At 36.8% G+C, this 21574-nt stretch overlaps 3 protein-coding genes across 3 annotated transcripts in view; 2 read left to right on the top strand and 1 right to left on the bottom strand.

The window, feature by feature from the left end:
• Positions 1-10473, top strand: part of LOC105322743 (uncharacterized) — a 47494-nt gene extending 37021 nt beyond the window's left edge. The window contains exon 2 of the mRNA XM_066085092.1: positions 8887-10473. Coding sequence (XP_065941164.1) covers positions 8888-10462 — 1575 coding nt within the window. The 5' untranslated portion in view covers position 8887 and the 3' untranslated portion in view covers positions 10463-10473. The remainder of the gene's footprint in view (positions 1-8886) is intronic.
• LOC117685946 (uncharacterized) lies at positions 195-3531 on the top strand. Its single transcript, XM_066085231.1, has 9 exons — positions 195-231; positions 549-600; positions 695-800; positions 917-1050; positions 1135-1237; positions 1605-1709; positions 2086-2214; positions 2934-3153; positions 3299-3531. Exons 1-9 carry the CDS (start codon positions 195-197, stop codon positions 3520-3522), a joined length of 1110 nt encoding a protein of 369 aa, XP_065941303.1. The 3' UTR covers positions 3523-3531.
• A 4916-nt stretch (positions 10474-15389) lies between the features above and the next one.
• Positions 15390-19713, bottom strand: LOC136275622 (uncharacterized). The gene is made up of 2 exons (XM_066085230.1): positions 19391-19713; positions 15390-16530 (listed from the first exon to the last, which is right to left on the bottom strand). Exons 1-2 carry the CDS (start codon positions 19684-19686, stop codon positions 15390-15392), a joined length of 1437 nt encoding a protein of 478 aa, XP_065941302.1. The 5' UTR covers positions 19687-19713.
• Positions 19714-21574: the final 1861 nt, after the last annotated feature.

The raw sequence follows: 21574 nt of genomic DNA, 5'->3' as shown, positions 1-21574 counted from the left end.
TGTTCAAGCCCTTCCAAGGACAATTTCTGGAGCTGGAAAATGCTTTGTCAAATGCAGCTTTTATTGACCTTCTCCGGGAGCATGGGATAACAAAGAAGAGAAAAAATGTCAGCACTAAAAGTCGACAAAGTGAAAGCCAGAGAGTTGTTACTCCGTCAGTTGACAACATTGAGGGACCAAGGCAAACAGTCCCTATGAGAGAGTTTAAAAACTCACTAGAAAAAAAAATTGGTAAGGAGAGTGGCTGGCGTTTTTTAAGATAATAGAATCTAAATGGCAAATTTCCTCGAGCGACAGAAACAATCAATTCCGCAAATATTTTTTAAAACAAAGTTTCTCTCATTGTCGTTTAGGCTAAAACTAGCCCAATAAAGGGTGTATTAGAGAGCGTTAACTGTCCCAAACTGTCCCAAACCATTTCACATAATATAAAAGTAATAAATATTGAATTTACTCTCTAAGCATTATAATTTGGAATTTTAGAACAGCTTTATTTTCAAGGTGAAAGAAATGTCGTCCATTTTTTTTAAATGTTCTTGTTTTTGTAGGAACTTTCAACGTGAAAATTGACAATTTACAAGAAGCGCCTGAAGACTTCAGGTATTCTTTTATACAAAAATGTTAGGGATAAAAACAATTTCTAAAATTACATTTATAATTATAAAATCATATTAAAATCCATTGTTTTTGTTAGATGTAGAGCTATTGACCAGGACTGGGTTGCAGAAATCAAGTCCAGCATACGACAGGCTCCGGGAGAACTTGTAACGAAGGTTCCTGTCATGATTCCCCTAAATGTTGTAAGTAAATATACATCTACTTAGTTCTCTAAAATATCTCTCTCTCTCTCTCTCTCTCTCTCTCTCTCTCTCTCTCTCTTTTATATTAATATGACCTTTCGTTAATTTTCATAAAGGCGACAGATCCTTACCAGTTTCAAGAGAGCATGTTAGATGGTGTATTATATCTGATAGGAGGGAACCACGTAGTGAAGGCATGCAAAGAACTGTTAGAAGAGGAGAAGGAAAACGAGGAATTCAGAAGTTACAGGTATATATGTGAGGAGATTGTCACTGAAAATCTCACACATTGATATTTTTAAAGAACCACTACAATTTAAAGATCTCTTTTCAGTAACATTTCAGCAGATGTTTTTCTGGGTCTATCACCAGAGCAGGCCAAAATGATCGGAAATCACCACAACAGAAAAACAACAACAAAAAAAGTGCTTTTCCAGGTATAACATTGTGGATAAAATCAAGATAATAAAGCTAATTGGTTACATTTCATAACTTAACGACTTTTTTCTTCTAACCCCACCCTGGCTTAAAGTTAAAGGAACATAGCTGGGCTTCATTAGGCTTAATGTATTAAATGACATAGTTTCATATCCAATAATTTTAATTCTAATAATCTTAATCATATTAAACTAAATTTGACACATTGTTAGTTTAAAAAGATCAATCCCATCTTCCGTAGTAAAGGGTTTCTGATCCGCACCGATATCCTTTGGAATTTATAATTTAAAAATTTTATTTTCTAATTAGCGTTTACGAAATGTACTTGGCAATCTAGATGAAAGGGTGTTTATGATTTCCTTTAAGGACCAGGTGCTTCAAGCGAGGGAAATATATTTAAAACATAGGGAAGAAGGAGAGGATGCGTGGAAAGAGACAGCTACCATCATACTTGGCAATCTACATGAAAGGGTATTTCTCATTAGAAATTATTGATCAAAATTTTTAAAAAACATCTCATTAAGGTTATTTTCTAAGGTGATAGAGACTCTTCACTGAATGCAGAAAATGTCCTTTGTTTCAAAATTTCTGCATTTTGGATATGAACTCCAAGCGGCGAATGGGTTAGAGCAACAACAAAAAACCTCAACAATTATACCGTCCATTGAGTTTCTTAGAGATCGTGAAATGGAATTTGAAGAAAGTTTAAGAAGTGATAGAAAATAAAAATTATCCCGTTAGCCTTGCTCACAAGGGATTTCTAATTATGATTACGATTGTTATTCATATGCTTATCAATAAAATCAATGAATAAAATCCATCATGTGTGTGTACACTTTATCCGTAGACTTACACAAAGAAGAGCCTATCATTGGTTCTGAGCGTAGCCTCTCATGAAGAAGACGTTTTCTTTCAAATTGAAAGATTGTTTGAACTGTGGAATTCCCGAAATTCTATGAAGGACTTTCCTCAACAGGTACCAATCTACTGTACTTGACATGTTTACAAAATGTCAAATATATTATTTTTATAATTAAGCCAGTGTACCAAAGTCATGCAAATTTTGAAGCATTTTTTTTCTTAATCACGAAATTGAAAACGGTAATTCACTTAACTCCTAAGCTCAACGTGTCAACGTATAATGTTTATTTCAATTTAATATATAATAAGACCGCGGAACATTAACTGGCAAAATTGGAAATACACAGCTTACGTCAATTTAACTTTATTTGATATGGACGGGAACAAATTGACGCGGACGTCTGAGAAAACATTGGATTGAAACTATAGCTGTAGGAAGTGAATCTTAAGTGACAAGACGAGCATAAAAACATCATACACATCTAAAAGTGTGTCTAACAACAAAATTCTAAATACAAAAGTGCAAAATTTTCCTGAAAACGTATAGAACAGAATGGTCTTGAATAACAAATGATCAAGGTGACTACCCGTAATAAAGGGAGTGACTGTGTGACTGACTAATTAAAGAAGTGACAGTGAATGACTAATCAATAAACTTAATGACTTATAAACTGAATGACTGGATGACTAACTAATTAACGGAGTGACTGGATGACTAACTGATCAAAAACATTATATCTCCAGCAACAAGCTGGTTTGTATAAAAGATCGATATAAATGGATTGCATTCGCAAGATTAAAAGATTATAGTTATGCATCTGGTTTTATTTTTAGATTTTCAAAAACATCCCATGCGTCGAGGGGCCCAAAATATGCCAGTATTTAAGGCGCGTGGAACAATTGAAGGACATAAAGACGGTGGCAGAGGAGATCTCAAAGGACAGAAAGAAAAGAATACTGGAACAGGTCTTTACAAGCAGGACTGGCTGCCAAACATGGGAGGAGGCTTCAGAGAGATATGCCCTCCATGCAGAAAAAATGGAAGAATTCTTGGGTAAAGCTTCAAAAAATTTATGTTTTCTAAACATAATACATTACAAATTACTTGTAAAATAATCAGTGTTGAAATAAGAATCAATATTAACATAATCTATTTAAGTTCATCACATATCTAAAAACTTGTAATTTTTCATTTAAAGATTCCATCAAAGTCAGCCAGAGACTAATTCCCACTGATTTCATAAACTTTTGCGATGAGGCAGTCCGGCAAGAGGTACCGGTAGACCTTAACACAGTTGTTACCGTCAATGTTTCCGTAGAGCTGAACGAAAAACAGAGAGAGTATTTAGATCAGGAAAAGAGAAAATTTGAAATGAAAATATGTAAAGGTCTTAAAAAACTAAAAACTGCTGCTGAGGAATAATAAAGTATATCATCGAACTCACCCATTATATGTCTGTTCTTAATTTGTATCAAGTTATTACTGACGGGATTTTATTTATATTTTAGAATAGAAGCAGCCAGAGAGAGAGAGAGAGAGAGAGAGAGAGAGAGAGAGAGAGACCCATGGCTTGAGACAATGGACTTTAAATTTCTTTTGTTTGAAGTGCAATATAATAATAGAATAAAGGGTTAACTGTCCCAAGTAATCTGATATCACATTTATGAAGCCATGGGCATTCCTTAAATAGATAGATATTTGAAATAAATTTCTTATGACCTTATCAATGTCTTATCTCAGCCATGTTTGAGTGATCAACGATGAAATAGACATGTACAGGCCTACGTCACATTGCTGTTTGACACAACTACCAAAAGTCCAAGCTCTTGTTAAAATGGTTCTAATATATGTGTTTTATTATTTATGTGATGCATGTTACAGAGGTATTTTTTTATTACAAGAAGGAAAGGGGCGCGAGTGAGTAAGCGTATTGCTTAAGAACAATCCATTTTGTTTGCTGAGTAATGATTCATGAAAGATATAAACAAGGTATCGGGTACATATAACAAATAATTATTTATTTTCATTTTATATTACATCAAGATATCACAAACTCAAAATCTCTCTCTCTCTCTCTCTCTCTCTCTCTCTCTCTCTCTCTCTCTCTCTCTCAAATTGTCTGTCCTCGGCGTGGGTGTTGTGAGGGCGGCTAGCCTTTGATGCTGGCAGATCGGCTGGCAACTATGCGTGGGTGTTGTGAGGGCGGCTAGCCTTTGATGCTGGCAGATCGGCTGGCAACTCGTGCGTGGGTGTTGTGACGGCGGCTAGCCTTTGATGCTGGCAGATCGTCTAGCTACTGTATTTAGCAAGCTGCTGACGTAACAGACGCAGTACTCTACTTTTTTTTCATCCAATCATAAAAAACAGTAAAGACCATGTGCAATTTTGATAACGCCTATCAAAATTGCAAAACTGCATTCATGGAGAGAAGACCGAGTACAGTTTGAGTGAGCATGACTGAAATGTTTTGACTGCAACAAGTGAAATTGACGTACGCTGTATATTTCCAATATTCCGCGGTCTTATTAGTTAATTGTTGAACAATACATGCATATTAACGAGAAAAACCCCTACAAACCCCCCCCCCCCCCCCCCCCAAATAAATCTACAATCAAATCCTGCAACAGTTCAAAATATGAATCTAACAACAGACACAATTAATGTGACGCGCCAAGATATGGCGTTGAAAGGTTATACTTGTGACCTTTTTTTTTTGTTTGCAAAAATTATCGAAGATTTTAATGTTTAAACACCAACAGCGGAAAAACGAACAGACAAAATTAATGTGACGCACCAAGCAAAAATTGCTTTGAAATGGCAAATCTGATCCTTCAATTATGACCAATCTGTTAAAAGATGCTTCTATTGTACTTGTTTCTTGGCTCACAACGAATGATGAAACTTTTAAATTGGCTAATTTAAATTGTTAATGATTTTGGAACATTACAACGTAACATGGGCGATCCAGACGTTTTGCCCGGGGGAGGGGGGGGGTATCCGAGGGGTATCTATATTTGTAAAGTCTTAGTAATTTTACTATCTAATTTTCAGAAATTTGAAATTTCCGTTACAACACTATATATATATATATATATATATATATATATATATCTATATATGAATAACATGTGCTTTTATCGCGTTTTGTACACATGTACTTGTATTATTTACCTTATCAAGAAATTCATTATGATCATTCATAAAGGTGGGGATGCGAGTAATTTGACTCAGGTCGTCCATCCGATTTTTTTCAGACCGGAAGCTATTGTTTGAATCAAGCAACATTTATTCTAAAAATGCGTTTGTTATGCATGATAGAATTATTTTTTGAATATAATAAAACTTAGTTCAATCAAGACTTCCAACATTTCAAATAGATTCGATAGCACTAGCTAGAACCCCCAGTGTCCATAGTGCTTGGATTAGCTGGTTAGTGACCCATACGCATATGCACAAAGGCGCACACCATGCAGTTATGTTACAAAGCTAGCTAGCATACTACATAGGGTGTTTAAGGATCAGAGGGTGCATATACTACATAATCACAAGCCGTGCATTAGTAAATTGCAATGAGAGAGAGAGAGAGAGAGAGAGTGGAGAGAGAGAGAGAGAGAGAGAGAGGCGTCGGAAACAAAAAAAAAATGAAAAAGGGGGTTAGCCCCCAATTTTCATTCATTTCAATTAAAATTATATGTACACAATATATTTTTCTTAAGTATATTTCCATTTTTTATTTGCTTCCGACGTCCAAATGAAATATCATTATACTTATATTAAGGGGAAATGAAATGAAGGTGTTTATAACAGGCACGTAGCATCTGGAGGGGGGGGGGGGTGTGGTGCCCCCCTCCCCCCACTTTTTCACGCAGCAACTAATTTTTCAAAATTTACATATAAAAAAAAAATTATCACGGAGTTGGCCCCCCACTTTTTTGGGAGCATGTAAAAAATTAATATGAAAATAAATTAGGTATAAACTACGCCAACCCCCTCCCCCCCCCCCCCTCCTCCGGATTAGGATTTTGAAGATTTTGGGAAAGTCATAATTTTTTTTTTTGCTTGTCAAGATTTTTTGGATGAGCCTGCCCCCCCCCTTCCCCCACTTTCAGAAACGATGCTACGTGCCTGTATAAGCAGGGATATACTTTTGCTGTATATAGAGTTACACAACAGCATCATGATTACATGTAGATATTGCATGTGAAAGCATTACACACGTACATGCATTATTTGAGCAGGAAGCTTGCGTTTGTGAAATAATGTTGAATAAAAAAAAAATTGCGTGTGCAGAGAAACCGAGTAGATCTATATTCTATATAATGAACACATTATAAAATCATCATCAAATTGTACTTTTCCTCTATCTCCGAGGACAATACGTGTTATATTTCATTGATCTCTGATCTCTGATCTCTGAATCACTGATCACTGAATATAAAACAAGGTTGTGAAAAATGACGTCACAGCGGCTTTATAACTCTCCACTTGCACACTAAAAATGCATCTCTTAGCTGGAGCTGAAACACGGGTGCGGATCATGGATCTTCAAACTTCGAAGTCCGATTTCTCTATTTTCTACTTTCCAGTTTGATTTCCTCTTGTGATATTTGATTGTGTGGATAAAATGAAACTTTTTACAACAAATTAAAAGTACGTGTATTAAATAATAAAGACTATATGCCTTATATTACTTACAAGGCGCAAAGTTTGCTTTAGATTTAGAAAGTTCGGGAAAACAATGTACCTGTGACGTGGTACTTTACAACGTGACGTCGATGAGTGGTAGTCTGCATGAGGAAGGAGGTGCTGTAAGTTTTAGTCAGTGTTTACATCGTAGGGTTTGTCTAGTCATTTTGCGATTTAAAAACGTTGTTACGATTGTGAAAACATGAGAGAGATTATGTGTTAGAGATTATCTTGATTTGCAATTCGTCTGCTCACAGAACTCCGTAAAACATCGATGGATTTGGCATTGAAGACCGAGGCAGGATCTGGATGTAATATGCTATTGCATTTACGTGTGTGTGGCAGTTCAAATGCTTCTATATCATGTCAGTTACCGTAAAATTCATTCGTACAACGCGAGAATTTACTGACATTAGAGATGGAGATTTACAGTTTTTTGGGGGATTTATTATAAATCTAAACAAGAAAATCGGCGCATGCTCAAAGGGGTTAGTCGCCGCCGAGCGGCAACTAACCCCTTTGGGCATGCGCCAACTAACCAAGCAAAATTCTCATCTAATCCAGAGTACACCGCCAACAGTATTGTTTACACAAACAAAATAAAAAATGAAACAAACATATGAAATAAACAAATAAAATAAAATAAAATAATCATATACATTATCTGAGAGGGAGGATACATACATGTAGTACAAATAAACAAAATGTTTACTGCTACTATACTGCATTAGACTTAGAATGAAGAAAACTAAGCTACATTTTTTCCTTATTGAGCTTTACAAACATCTCAAGGGACTTAGTTGCTCGATTTTTTTTATTCTTTAAATTTCGAGTTAAATAATTATTCCGAGTTGAAATAATACCCTGTTTATATACTAATGATGATAGACCAGTTTTCTAAATGGATAGAAATTGCAGCTTTACCAGACCAAACAGCGTTGTCTGTTGCTCACAAGTTTCTTATCCACTTTGTCGTCACTTTTGGGTGTCCCTTGGAAGTGCATACTGACCAAGGTCGCAATTTTGATAGCAACTTGTTTCGAGCTCTATGTGATGAGTTACAGATAGCCAAGACCAGAACTACCCCATACCATCCATCATCAAATGGACAAGTGGAGAGATATAATACAACAGTCCTCCAGATGATTAGATGTTATATTGAGAAGGACAAGAGAAATTGGGATAAAGATTTACCGCTTCTGGCGATGGCTTTGCATTCCACTGTGCACCGACAAACTGGATACACACCTAACAGACTAATGCTTGGACGAGAAGTGATACAACCAGTACACCTAATAACCAATAACATACCAGGACACTTGTCACCACAGACTGCAGATGAATGGATTGCTGATCTGAGCCTTCGACTTGCTGAAGCGCATGCTTGTGCCCGCCAGAATCTGAAACAGACCCAGCATAGACAGAAGCGTGACTATGACTTGCGAGTCGTGGAACATCATTATAGTGAGGGATATCTGGTGTACAAATTAGACTCCACCACCAAAGTTGGCCAGTCCCAGAAGCTAAGGGCACCCTGGACTGGGCCATACTTAGTTGTTGCCTGTAGACCCCCGATATACACTATAAGGGACAGAAAAAAAGAGCACATTATTCATCATGACAAATTAAAGATGTGCCAGGATCGGGAAATTCCAGTGTGGCTTCGCAGGCTGCGGCATCAATATTTCCAGACAGATGACTCCTCTGGTAGTCAGTATTTTCCAGAAGACCATGAAGGTTCCTCTTTGCCAGATCCCGAGGTTGATACAAGCAACAGGGAATTGGAATTACAATCTGGCAGCGTTGATAACAGTCAGCCATCTGCTGGACAGTCTGACAGTATTTCTCATCAGACCAGGGCAGGTCGACCAGTCCGGCCTCCGAACAAATACAAAGATTTCTGTTAAATGAAAACCCCCTAGAATTTTGTTTAGTGTATATAGAACAAGGGTTATTAGGATATGTAAGGACAGGGTGTCTCTTGTATCATTTTGTGTATATGTTTTCTTAAAAGAGGAAATTTATGTATGCATACTTTAACTGATTTTACATTCATTTATAGCTGTTATATTTTGCCATTTTTATAAATTCATTTTACAGGATGCATTCTGATGGGGAATTAGATGAGAGCAAGTTTGTCCCAGACTATAACGAGGAGTTAACACCATCCCAGAGCAGCCATGGTGAGCCCGCATCAACGAACACGAGCAGCCTCTGCTCGATGGATCTGATGATTCTGGATGAGGTTCGTTGCTCATCAGATGAGGTAGAGGATCCCAAAGAACCCGTGCACCAGCTTTGTGCCGACCAGACGAAGGAAGCTGTGTTAGATAAACCCTTGCCAACTAGACAGGAGGGAGCTGCCTACAACTGCCCTCTGTGTCAGATAAGCCTTAGTGGTCATGTCAAGCGTCATGTCTTCAGGGTCCATCTCCCACCGTTCTGGGGCGGCAATTGTAACCAATGTGACTCTGGTGCTTCTCATACGCTCTCTCTAGTGGGGCAAATGGGAGACCAGCATTTTCACAATTGGTGTGAATTGGTTAATGGGTCGTTGCATCTCCTGGGAAAGTGGGTAGGAGTAGACACTCTAGAGCAGTTGCTAAATTTTGTTGTTGCACATAAATTATACCCAACAGTTGGGCACTTCACTGACACCGAAATTAGACTAATGTCATTTTATGCAAGGCATTACAGCAACCATGTTCCCAGCCAGTTTCAAACTTCACCGCCCAATCACGTGATTTGCATCACCCATTGGCAGGTGCTTTGTACTGTCCTTCGACAGCTGTCTCCAGAGAAGCACAATTTATTCCGGACTTCGAGACAGTCTCGTGGTGGCTTGAACAATTTTGCAGTAGTGGTCGATTCCCATTTTCACCTTGACCAGATGTTTGCAAGGGGAATCATCTCGGAGTGTTCGGAGGTTTTTTCATCCCCAGCTAAACTGGGCCAGTTTCAGCTGATGTATGCCGTGGCCAATTATGTGTTTCCCAAACACTGGTCACTGTGGGAGAGTCAAGTCAGCAAGAACAAGCAGGTTCGTGTAACCTTTGGAATACACCCCCATCTTTCCAGCCGAACATCGCTTGATATGTTGTCAGAGCTCCGAAGACTTGTAGCCCTACCAGAATGCATAGCAGTTGGAGAGATTGGAATTGACATGACCACTACTTGTGATTGTCAGCACCCGTGTTCCCGGCCAGCGTGTAGGAAGACATTACTCCATAGCCAAATGGACCTTCTCTCCGAGTTGTTGGTGCACGTGTTGGCCATGGAGACCAACAAGGCTGTTGTGTTATATTGCAGGGACTCCGGGACTGGAGAGGCGGCTAAACATGTGCTACAAGCAATCAGGATGTTGGACATGGAGGGACATCTGTTCCATCGCCACTGTTTCACCGGCTCAGTTTCTGACGCAGAGGAATGGATGGAGAGTTTGCCGTCTGTACTGTTTGGGATTTCTCCTAAAATCTACACAGACAGGTCAGTTCAGAATGCTGCTCGGTTCATCCCTCTTGAACGAATGATATTGGAGACAGATAGCTCATACCTAGCCGCAAGTCCAGCGGAGACAGATGATGTTGCTCGTGAAGTGGCAAAGCTGAAGGCCCTGTCCATCGAGGATGTTCTCAGGTCTACTTCCATGAATGCGGCCCGCCTTTACGAACATTAATTGTTTTCTCTTTTTTTTCGTTTTTTTTTTAATCACTATTTCCCTGTGCAGACTATAACTTTTCAGAAATGAAGAAATGTAAATGTGTTTTGCAAATGTTTTATATGCATTTCATTTTGTAATTTGTTTATCTTTAGGAATCGTCAATATTTCTGTTTATATGTCAATCAAATTTATGCATTTGTTTTCACGGAGGGGAGGAGTGTGGTACAAGTACCCTCTCTATTATCTTACTATTCATCGGGTTCGGGGTGCTATTTATACAGATAGATATACAGACCCTGACCACATGTACATGGAACAGACCAGACTCCTCTCCGAAGTCTTAGTTTGACCTGTGTATTCTAAGGTTTGTGTATACTTGCATATACATGCCAATAAATATTGACAGTATTCACTCGTCTCACGACACTATCATCATTACTGTCAGAAATGTTGTCTGGACTGTCTTCTGAAGAGCTAGAGATGTCATCAGAATCACTGTAATTGTGTTTGGATCCTCGGTAACCTCGGTACAGATTTGGTTTTCTGCTTTTTCTGAGGCGTGGATCGAATGTCGGTTCCATTACTTACAAATGTATTTTATCATTCATTGTTTCTAAAAGGACTAAGTGCGGTTTTATGCAATGTTTGCCCCCCAAAATCAAATATTTAGAAAGAGCTTTAAAATAAGGTGAAAGATATTTAAAATCATATTGAAAATAAAGGTGTAAAAGGTTATCACCACAGTGACGTCATAATGTAGAAATGACGTCATGAATATTGCATTATTTTGATAAATTGATAGTTTGTAGCAAAATATGGGTGTTTTCCGATAGTTTTTCGACTGGGAAACATCGAGCGCAGGCTTGCTTAAGTACCATTTTGAGTATAATATGTATAACTATCTGAAGAAAAACATATGTTAAAATCGCACATGAGCAGACCTGCGCTCTATACTTCCGAATGAAAAAATAAAGAGCAAAAATGAAAATATCTTCTTTTGTTTGCAAATTTGTGGAAATTAGGTCATTTTAGTGACGTCATAGATAAACAGCGAGTGAGCAGTGATGACTAAAATCAAGATTAAAGTTATAGGCATCTTCTTTACAATGATTTGTGAAGATTTCATTTTTATGCGATACTATTTAAAAATTGGTTGAAATCGGGGGCAGATATTTGACCATACCGCACATAGTCCTTTGACTCATGGTCTGAAGAACATCCTTGACATTTGTCACTTCATTTGTATCATTTTGATTTCTATCTCTTTGGCTCATAACTCCATCATGTACTGGTACATAGTTTCTACAAGGTGAATAGTTCATAGATCTTCTTGGAGGCAGAGATGCTGGTAAGGGAAATCTCTTCTCTTCGTATCCCACATCTGATTGACATACTGGTTCAATATGTTGAGTAAACGTATAATGCTGTCTAAATGGAGTATCATCGCCTCTATCAAGACACTGATGTCCATTATCTCCAATGGATTACAGTGTCTCTGAAGAACTGGGTTGTTGTTTGCTTCAATATCGGATATGCATTTATGTACAGTTTCAAGACCGGTTATCTGACCGTTTGTACTGTTGACAGTGTCAGGCATAGTTAGCATACTATTTCCTTTTCTGTTGCAAGAGAGATTTATAGTGTCAAGATCGGTTATCTGACCGTTTCTTTTACTGTTGCCAGGAATGAAAGTGACAGTTTCGAAGTCGGTTAAATGACCATCCTTCTGACTGTTATTTAAGAGTTGTGTACTACCATGTTCAGTTAAAGTACTGGAGGTAGTTGTAGTCCTATCCTGACCTACATTTACAGACTGTTTAGAAACAGATTTTTCAGACAGGGTCCCCTCATCACACTCTTTCTCTCTTTTTCTATTTTTCCTCATGTTTATTGTAGAACACTTCTTAGTACAAATTTTTCAGTAGGCTTCAGTACAACATGAACTAACAAAACGAAATGTGTAAACATATGTCACTACACACAACACCTTTAAAAAAAAAAAAGTCTTACAATATTGAAAAAGAAAAGTTCGTATCACAGGATATCCCTAAAAATAAACAGGATATCCCGCCGTTGATGCCAAAAATGCTCACGGGTAGCTGTAATTTATCGCTAACCTATTAAGCTTCAATGTAGCGCAACAGCATTGTAAGATATTTAAAATTACGCAAAAATTTATAAACAAAGTCAATACCAGTCGGATCTGTGCAGAACTCCAGAATTCATTCAATTAAATAATTAAGATTTATTCAAGATGATAATATTAAATTTATTCAATAACACAACATATGTAATACTATAATTATAATTACACTCTCACACTCATTCATACCTTAATTACACATATAATTAATAAATTAGAAATCATTAATGTATCACCAGAACCTTTATATAAAAACCTCTCAAAAATATAAGGGTGGGCAAAGGGGAATAACTTTTATTAAATAATCCCGTTATGTGACGTTCATGGTTGGTTCAATTGGAAGGCATGTAACTTTACATAAACTTCCTAAAGAAGTGTACACAAGACCGAGCCGAAACTTGCCTCAAAAACAGAAAAAGGTACTCGTAAGAAGGGATCCACACAAGAGAATATGCAGGGACCCAGAACGCACAGACAGTTCGATTAATACTACAGACAAAGCAGGGATATTGAAACACCATTCGTGAGTACTACACTGTATATGTAGCATTCAGTTGCTATCTAATACTGTGAAAAAATAATGGATTCATAGATTGACAACCATAATCATTATGATGTATGAGAAACATAAACACATATTTGTTTATATGAAGTGGTTATCAGGTTATCGGCAACTATTTAAGTTAATAGTATGGGGCTCATGCACCACCCTCTTCCCTTCTTAATTTATTAATTACAGTGAGTTATTTTACATTTAGAAGAATGTTTACTGTATCATAATACCCCCTGGGTGGTTTTTTTTTTGATTGGACATATATTGTGATTTTTTTTAGCTAACCCAGTTAATGGACTGAACTGCTGAAATTGTTTTATATTAAATTTGTAGGTACTCTGCTAGTGAATTGGTTGATTTGACAGCACATGAAGAACCCAGTGGATCAGGAAATATGTCCAAAGAGACCCAAATCTGTTCACAGTCCTTAGTTTCTGTTGGAATAGATACCAACCTACCGGAGATAATGATTGAGTCCATCCAACATTCTAATGAGTTGATGATGTTTTTTGATGATGTTTTACACAGGAATGACTGACAGTGATACTTTTTTCGCTGTATTTAATTCGCTAATGGAACAAGGAGCAGACAAGCTGTCAACAGAGGTTTTGGGAACAATGAATAACAATAAATTAGGTCGTAAAAGAAAACTGAGAAGGATAGATGAATTTTTGTTAGTGATGATGAGACTTAGATTAGGATTATTGTTGAAAGATCTTGAATTCCGTTTTAAACTGTCTTCAAGTGCTGTGTCAAAAATTTTCAATTCCTGGATACTTTTTATGTATGAGTGCATGCAATCTCTTGTTTTTTTGCAGGAGCTTGAAGTTTTGAAGCTACATGTTCCTAAATGTTTCACAAATTTTTCAGACACACGTGTAGTTTTAGACTGCACTTAGATTTTCATCCAAAGTCCATCTTCTTTAGAAAACAAGTCCCTGACTTTTTCTAATTACAAATCACACAACACATTCAAAGCATTGGTTGGAGTTAGTATGACAGGGGTTGTAGTTTTTATTTCAAAACTCTGGCCAGGATCAGCGTCTGATGTTGAAATTACTAGAAATTCTGGTATGATACATTTTCTTAAGAAAGGAGATGCAGTCATGGTTGACGAAGGTTTTATTCATATAGCTAATGATTTGAAATGTAAAGGTGTTAAACTTTATTGTCCGCTTTTTAAATCAGAACAGTGAAGTAGAAACTACTCGTAGAATAGCTTCTGCAAGAATTCATGTAGAACGCAAGATGGAACAGATAAAGAATTTCAGAATTTTACAGGGTATTATGCCTTTAGCAATATGTGACTTTGCTGACCAAATATTCTTTGTGTATGCTGCTCTTACCAACCTTCTACCACCCCTTGTGTCTGAATAAATTACTGGTACTTTCTATTTGAACATGAAATGTTTTATAAAAAAATCAAATGAATTGTTTTACTTTGATTTTATTTCTTAATCTTACTTTAATATGATCAGTATCACATGTGTATATTTTACATATACCGGTACATGTACCCATTTACCTGGTGTATGATACATGTTTATTCATTCATGCACCAGTACGTTGTACATTTGTATAAAAAATATTGTTTTTAATTTTTGATTGATCAAATAAAAGCTGAACACTACTCATAAAAGGCATTGTTTGCCATATTTTTCTCTTACTCATCACTATCCCTACAATTAACCCCTTTCATAAGTCCAGACCTCTTTAAACAGTTTAGAGTTCTTCGCTGCGCATGTCTCACCTGTGTGACACTTTGCATTGCCATGTTATTCTGTCAAGATGAAATAATCAAATTTTATGCACTTATTTTAAGCCTGGGGAAAAGTAACATCAAATATACAGGTTTTATAACAGTGTGCTTGTATTTACTTATGAGTAGTGTTCAGCTTTAACAATTTTATACATTTAAAAGTATGGTATATATTTAAGTATTAACTAATATTTACAGAAATACATGTACAATGAATAATGTATATGCATTGCATATCTGATGTAATACAGATCTTTAAACAAATAATACAAAGAAAACAAGTGCACTAAAACTGTAAACTCTCTCATCGCCAGTTATAAAAGTTTCACTTATGATTTGTCATTAAGGATGAAAACATGGTTGACCAATGTCAATATTGTCAAATGACACATAATATCACAGGAAATAAAACATTGGATACATGCATAGACTATGATTCATCATTTTACACAAAATGATGCAATTCAAATGCTCATAAAACTTAGTCTTAGTTTTTCAATTTTGGAAAGAGCTCTTCAATATAGAACTTCTTTAGCTTAATGAGTAATGATTGCCAAAAAGAGTTGTCAAATTGGATGGGAATGACTAAAAAGTCTTTGATTGTATAAATAACAAAGTCCCATCTCTCCATTTGACATACACCCATTTGACCCTGTACCTGGGTATAATATTTATGACTTTTCTTTAACTGAATTTTATTGGTATCGTCAATATAACAACAAAATGTTTTATCCTTGCACGCTTCTAAAATAGTACACTGTCTCCATTTAAAAGGACACTTTATTTCCAAAATATATTTATGAGTTTCAAACGTCACTATGCCATCAGGGCTTGCACCTAAGTAGGAGCAATGTGTATACAAAACCAGCCCCATATCTTTAACAATGACATTCTGTTTTTTCTTCAATTTCATGTAAGCTTTGTACCTTTTCTTAGCAATGGGTTCTTGCTTAATCCCCCAATGCACAGCACTATTTTCTAAAGGTTTACGCTGACCCAAGAGTCGACATATGATATTTTCCGATTTAGTGGAGTCTTTCTTTGTTTTAATTTCATGAAAATTTGAAGCTGTTATACGAGCTGTTCGAGCTGAAACCCACAAAGGATTGTTATGTTGCCCTTTCGTTAGAACTTCAATTTCATCAACAATTTCTTGACTGCGTGTGGATATAAAAGTTAAAAAATCAGATTGAGACATATTTTCATCTTGAACAGTTTTTTGTAATGCAATATATTTGTCAGAGAGGTGAAGAATGTGTTCACTAGTTTCTACTTCTTCAAAATGAGCAACATTAAGGTCACTTTGTACATCAATATTGTTATTAGCACACGGGGGAAGAATGTAAAAAATAGCAGCACGTGAGTTATTTCCAAGTTTTGCGCAAAATGAGTTTCTAAATTTTATGCTATCTACTTTATAATTCACAGTTTTTTTATTCTTTACATTTTCTCCAGATAATTTGATCTTCTTGAAACTCATGTCTTGCACAGGTTTTGTATCTTTCCTTTTTTTGCTGGGTCGATTCCACTCACAAGGCTTTGAAGTGCATGGAACATCATCATCTGTCACAGGGCGTCCTTCCAGGGCAAACAACAGTCCAGCAACATGGGTACATCCCTCACCAAGGCTGCAAATACATAACATAATCATATACATTTGTACATGGATTCATTTTAGCTATGAGAGTTTATAACATTCACAGGATGAATGACCATCTTTAAGTCCTCCTTAAAGATAGCTTAAAGGTGTTTAAGACGATCTTTAAGCCACCTTTAAGCTATATGTGTTGCTTAAATGTGGCTTAAAGAAGGCGTAAAGATGGCTTAAAGACTATCTTTAAGCCACCTTTAAGGACAACTTATAGGTCCTTAATGTCCAAACTTCTTTAAGCCACCTTTAAGCCACCTTTAAGCTACCTTTAAGCCACCTTTAAGCCATTAAAAAAAATTATTTCAATATTGTGCTTAATTTCAAACAAAATGTATTAACTTTATGAAAGAAAAGGTATTAAAACGGTTTTTGTTATAAACAGAAAAATGGAAAAAAACACACACAAAAAAAAAACTGGCCACGGCGAGAATTGAACCCGGGACCCTTATTTTACTAGCATCACCACACTTCCTCTGCGACACGGCAACTTACATATACATGTGCGTTTTTATATCCTATATATCAGTGGATATTGAATCACTGTTACAGTATTGAATGTGTTTACTTGAAAAGATTTTGACAAACCATTCAGTTTGTAACAATCAATTATATCTAATTTATAAATTACATGCATGCATGTATTTAGAATGAAATACGGAACTTGGTCTTCAGTGAACAAAAATATATTATACCTAAATGGAAACCGTTAGGTTCACTATAGTAGGCTTTCTTAGTTAATAAATTTAAACCGAGTAGATATACGTTCATCTAATTTATAGCTATAAAAATGTAAGAAAGAAAATGAAATTTCTTTTATTAAATGCATTGATACTATTAGGGTATTTGTACAATTTCCCGCAATTTCCCGGTTTTCATGATCGCGGCGCCGTTCCAATATGTTTAAATATTTACATGTAATTGTATGTACATGATTTTTAAACTATCAATTCTATAACAAACAAAATTACCAATTACCGGTGACGTATTTACTGCATGTGGCAATTGCAAATGACTTGTACATACAATTGTATGATGTGCCAGGCCGGGTATATTTGACATATTTACCCTTATACATATATTTAAATAATCAACCCCTATTTATGATCACCGGTACATTAATTAATTAGCCTCAAGATTTTACTCTTACATACATGTATCGTTAATTTGTAGACGTAACATCTTTAAAACCCAGAGCTAGGAAATAATACTTTGAAAATGAATTACAAATGTAAATTAACTTTTATTCACTAGACTTATCGTATACTCGTACATACTAAGATTCAACGCCTTTAGAAACCCTGACGTGCACCTGGGCACACGACACACCTGTTGTGTATATCTTGTATATTCTGTGTTAGTTCCAGGGGTTTTCTTAAGTTGGACAAACAATAGACTTTAATTAGATATACACAAACATGCACCTGGGCACACGACACAACTGTTGTGTATATCTTGTATATTCTGTGTTAGTTCCAGGGGTTTTCTTAAGTTGGACAAACAATAGACTTTAATTAGATATACACAAACATGCACCTGGGCACACGACACAACTGTTGTGTATATCTTGTATATTCTGTGTTAGTTCCAGGGGTTTTCTTAAGTTGGACAAACAATAGACTTTAATTAGATATACACAAACATGCACCTGGGCACACGACACAACTGTTGTGTATATCTTGTATATTCTGTGTTAGTTCCAGGGGTTTTCTTAAGTTGGACAAACAGTAGACTTTAATTAGATATACACAAACATGCACCTGGGCACACGACGCAACTGTTGTGTATATCTTGTATATTCTGTGTTAGTTCCAGGGGTTTTCTTAAGTTGGACAAATAATAGACTCTAATTAGATATAAACAAACGAACAAAACTATGTCTAGACAAACAAGGCAGTAATATCATGCCCGATATAACAAAGGCAGTTGAGAGTCTTTTCATCTTTAACATGTATCTAGCAGATCTAGAGTTAGAAATAATGAAAATTGAAAAAAAAAAATACAAACCTTAAACCGATTATCAAATTAAATCATGCATTTTTGGTTCATTATTTTTATTTTGTTTAATAACCGGAAGAACTGAGAGAGAGATTTTTTTTCACCGATTAATTTATAATAGGAAACAAACATACTTTAATTAGTTTTATGCACATATTAAGATACAGAGACTGCGCTCATCCCTACAATAGTTTTGAAACCCCCAAAAAATTATAAAGAATTTTATAACGGCAATCTGTGTCCATCGGAGCGGTGCTGATGATAGCAATCTGTGTGTAATGGAGCGACGATTAAAACCGCCTGGAACACCCCCCCCCTCCCCTTCCTTGGAAATTATATTATCACTCGGATGACCCCCTCCCATCTCTATAAAAGAGCTTTTGCATTTATATGTTTTTATTGTTCAGCTTGATCAATATTGACTTAAAGGCCACTTAAAGACAGTGTAAAGGCAGTGTAAAGAGAGCGTAAATGCCACTTAAAGATGCTTAAAGGTGGCTTAAAGAAGTTTGGACATTAAGGACCTATAAGCACTTGCTTAAAGGTGACTTAAAGGCGGCTTAAAGGTTGTATAGCCTTTAAGCTCCTTTAAGCCACCTTTAAGGACTTGCTTAAAGATGGTTTTTCGCCCTGTGATTTATCAATTTGATTAAATAATGCTATTCACTGAGATATCAAAAATTAAATTGAAGTGTTCATTGTTAGAAATATTGTTTTAATGAATGCATGCATAATTAAATAAATAATGAGAGAAATAATCCATTTATTTCATAATTCTAATTTGGCATATTTATATGGTTTAAGAAAGTGATTTTCATTTAGTTAATACTGGTAATTCATACCCTGCTGGGCACGTACAACTTGCTTTCTGGACGTGAAATGGGGGCTTCTTTGTTATTAGGATCCACTGCTCATACACACCCTGCTTCATTGAAGGATAGCAATTTGATCGTATGTAACAATACTCGCTGTCAGGGTTTATCTCATTCATCATAATCTTATGTATGTAGCCCTCTTTGAAAAAATTTAATCCTCTAATATATTGTCTATAGCACTGCATTTTCTTTGCATCGACAGTCCTGTGGCTACTGTGGATCAAATAATTCTCCACATCTTGAATTTTAATTTTGGGAAACATATCCGATTTACCTGCCCAACATGAATGCAGATCCTTTATATCTGGTTCAGGTACATGTACGTCTGAAGTTTGACACGGGGGTATTTGACTGGGCGTCGTGCACGAACGATCTTTTATAGCCTTCACTACACGTTGGGCGAGTTCCAGCTTGTTGCCCTCACTTTTATGTGATTTACTCGCAGAAATGTTTGTATTTGAGATTTCTGATAATTAAGTATATCTTCCACCGTGGTATTGCATGACAACGGCAAGTCTGTGCCTTCATTTCGAAGTGGTTCCATCGCATCGTTTGGAATATGGCGCTATGCAACTCTTTACCGGAAGTTTACATACCGTCCCGCAGGAACGATAACTCGTATGAGCAAACATTACGAAAGGAGGGAATAAGATGTAAGAATTATACATATTATAATCTATGCAAGTATGATAATGAATGCATATAATGATACATTTATCACAATTTCTTATAATATAAACAAGGGGGGGGGACTCTTACATTATCCCCTCTTAAAAAAAAAATTGTTCGTCCTCGAACAAAACATCTTCATATAATAAAAAAAATAATCCGTAATATTCCACACGTAAATGTGGAAGTAATATATATTATATTCAGTATTGAACACATTGTGTTTGAACACGTACATGCACATAATGATAAATATAACACTTCATTTGCTAGAAATGCATATAAATGCAAGAACAAGGTGAGGACGCAATCATAAAAGGTAAAGTATGAATTAATGACATACAATAATACATATAAAAATTGGAAAACTAAAACATGATCCATTCAACAAATAGTCATCATACATAGTATGTTTGGGTAACTAAAAAATTTATGTAAAGACCACCCCCACCCAAGGCATACAATACAGTAGCCATAACCTAACTAAACAACACCCATAACTACATACAGTTCAGTCCTCAAATACAAATGTCTGTCTGGTAGAACACTGAATTCCTTTCTCCACACAGGATAGACGGGGGCTGGTTTCTGGGATATATCCCCCGACGTCTGGGTAGCGACTTCTTTCGTGATCTGGAAGTGAGGATCCTTAGTCCAAGTAGCAGTCAGGGAATAAGTTGTACCATCTGGCAGACTGACCCTCTCGACACGTTGAATAGCCCCGAATCCCAGGGGCACATGGTGGAGGGACCTCTGGCCACATTTCCGAGCTCTGGAGTGTGCCTCCTGCAGGATCCGGGCTGCTCCTGATGGAAATATCGCAGATGCAGCTCCCGCAAAGAACAATCGAGGGTCAGCTGCCAGAAACGCGTAAGGGTCTGCATCTTCACTGGCTGCGGAAATGTCCTCCAGACGTCGAAGGAAGTAATCAGGAACATGAGTGACGGTTACGGATAATTTCGCAGCGCCAGATGAAGGTAGTGTGGCCTGATCCAAGGACTCAGGGACAACTGGGCAGGGGCCATGGTGCTCGGGTCTGCTTACCTGGGCCGAGATGACTGGATCGAAACCACAGGAGTTTCAGGGGTGGAATGCGATGGTGACTCGAATTCAGACACAGGGGAAAAGTCTCTCCTTACAATCTTCCTTGGGGGGTCAAAAATTCCAGTAGCCTCCACCACGTAACTAAGTAAGTCATGGTCCCTCGTGGTAATTTCCACTGGCCCCAGAGGGATGTAAAGACTTGGGGATCGCAAAGGTGTTAACTGCGACCTGGAGCCATGGACAGGGGAAGGAGCAGGTGAAGACACTAAAGGTACATTGGGAGACACGGATGCAGAAACAGTTGCAGCACAGCGGGAGAAGGCACAGTGGGTGGTTTCCGGATACTGTCTGGCTGCACATGATGTATACGATGAACTCTAAGTGGTTCCTCATTAAGTAGGGTCTGCTCTGTGGTACTACGTACCGGCAGTGCGGACA

This window comes from Magallana gigas, chromosome 5 (assembly GCF_963853765.1).
Source record: "Magallana gigas chromosome 5, xbMagGiga1.1, whole genome shotgun sequence".
Classification (NCBI taxonomy): domain Eukaryota; kingdom Metazoa; phylum Mollusca; class Bivalvia; order Ostreida; family Ostreidae; genus Magallana; species Magallana gigas.
Note: the sequence above shows the minus strand (reverse complement) of the source record. Positions and strands in the feature narration are given on the sequence as shown.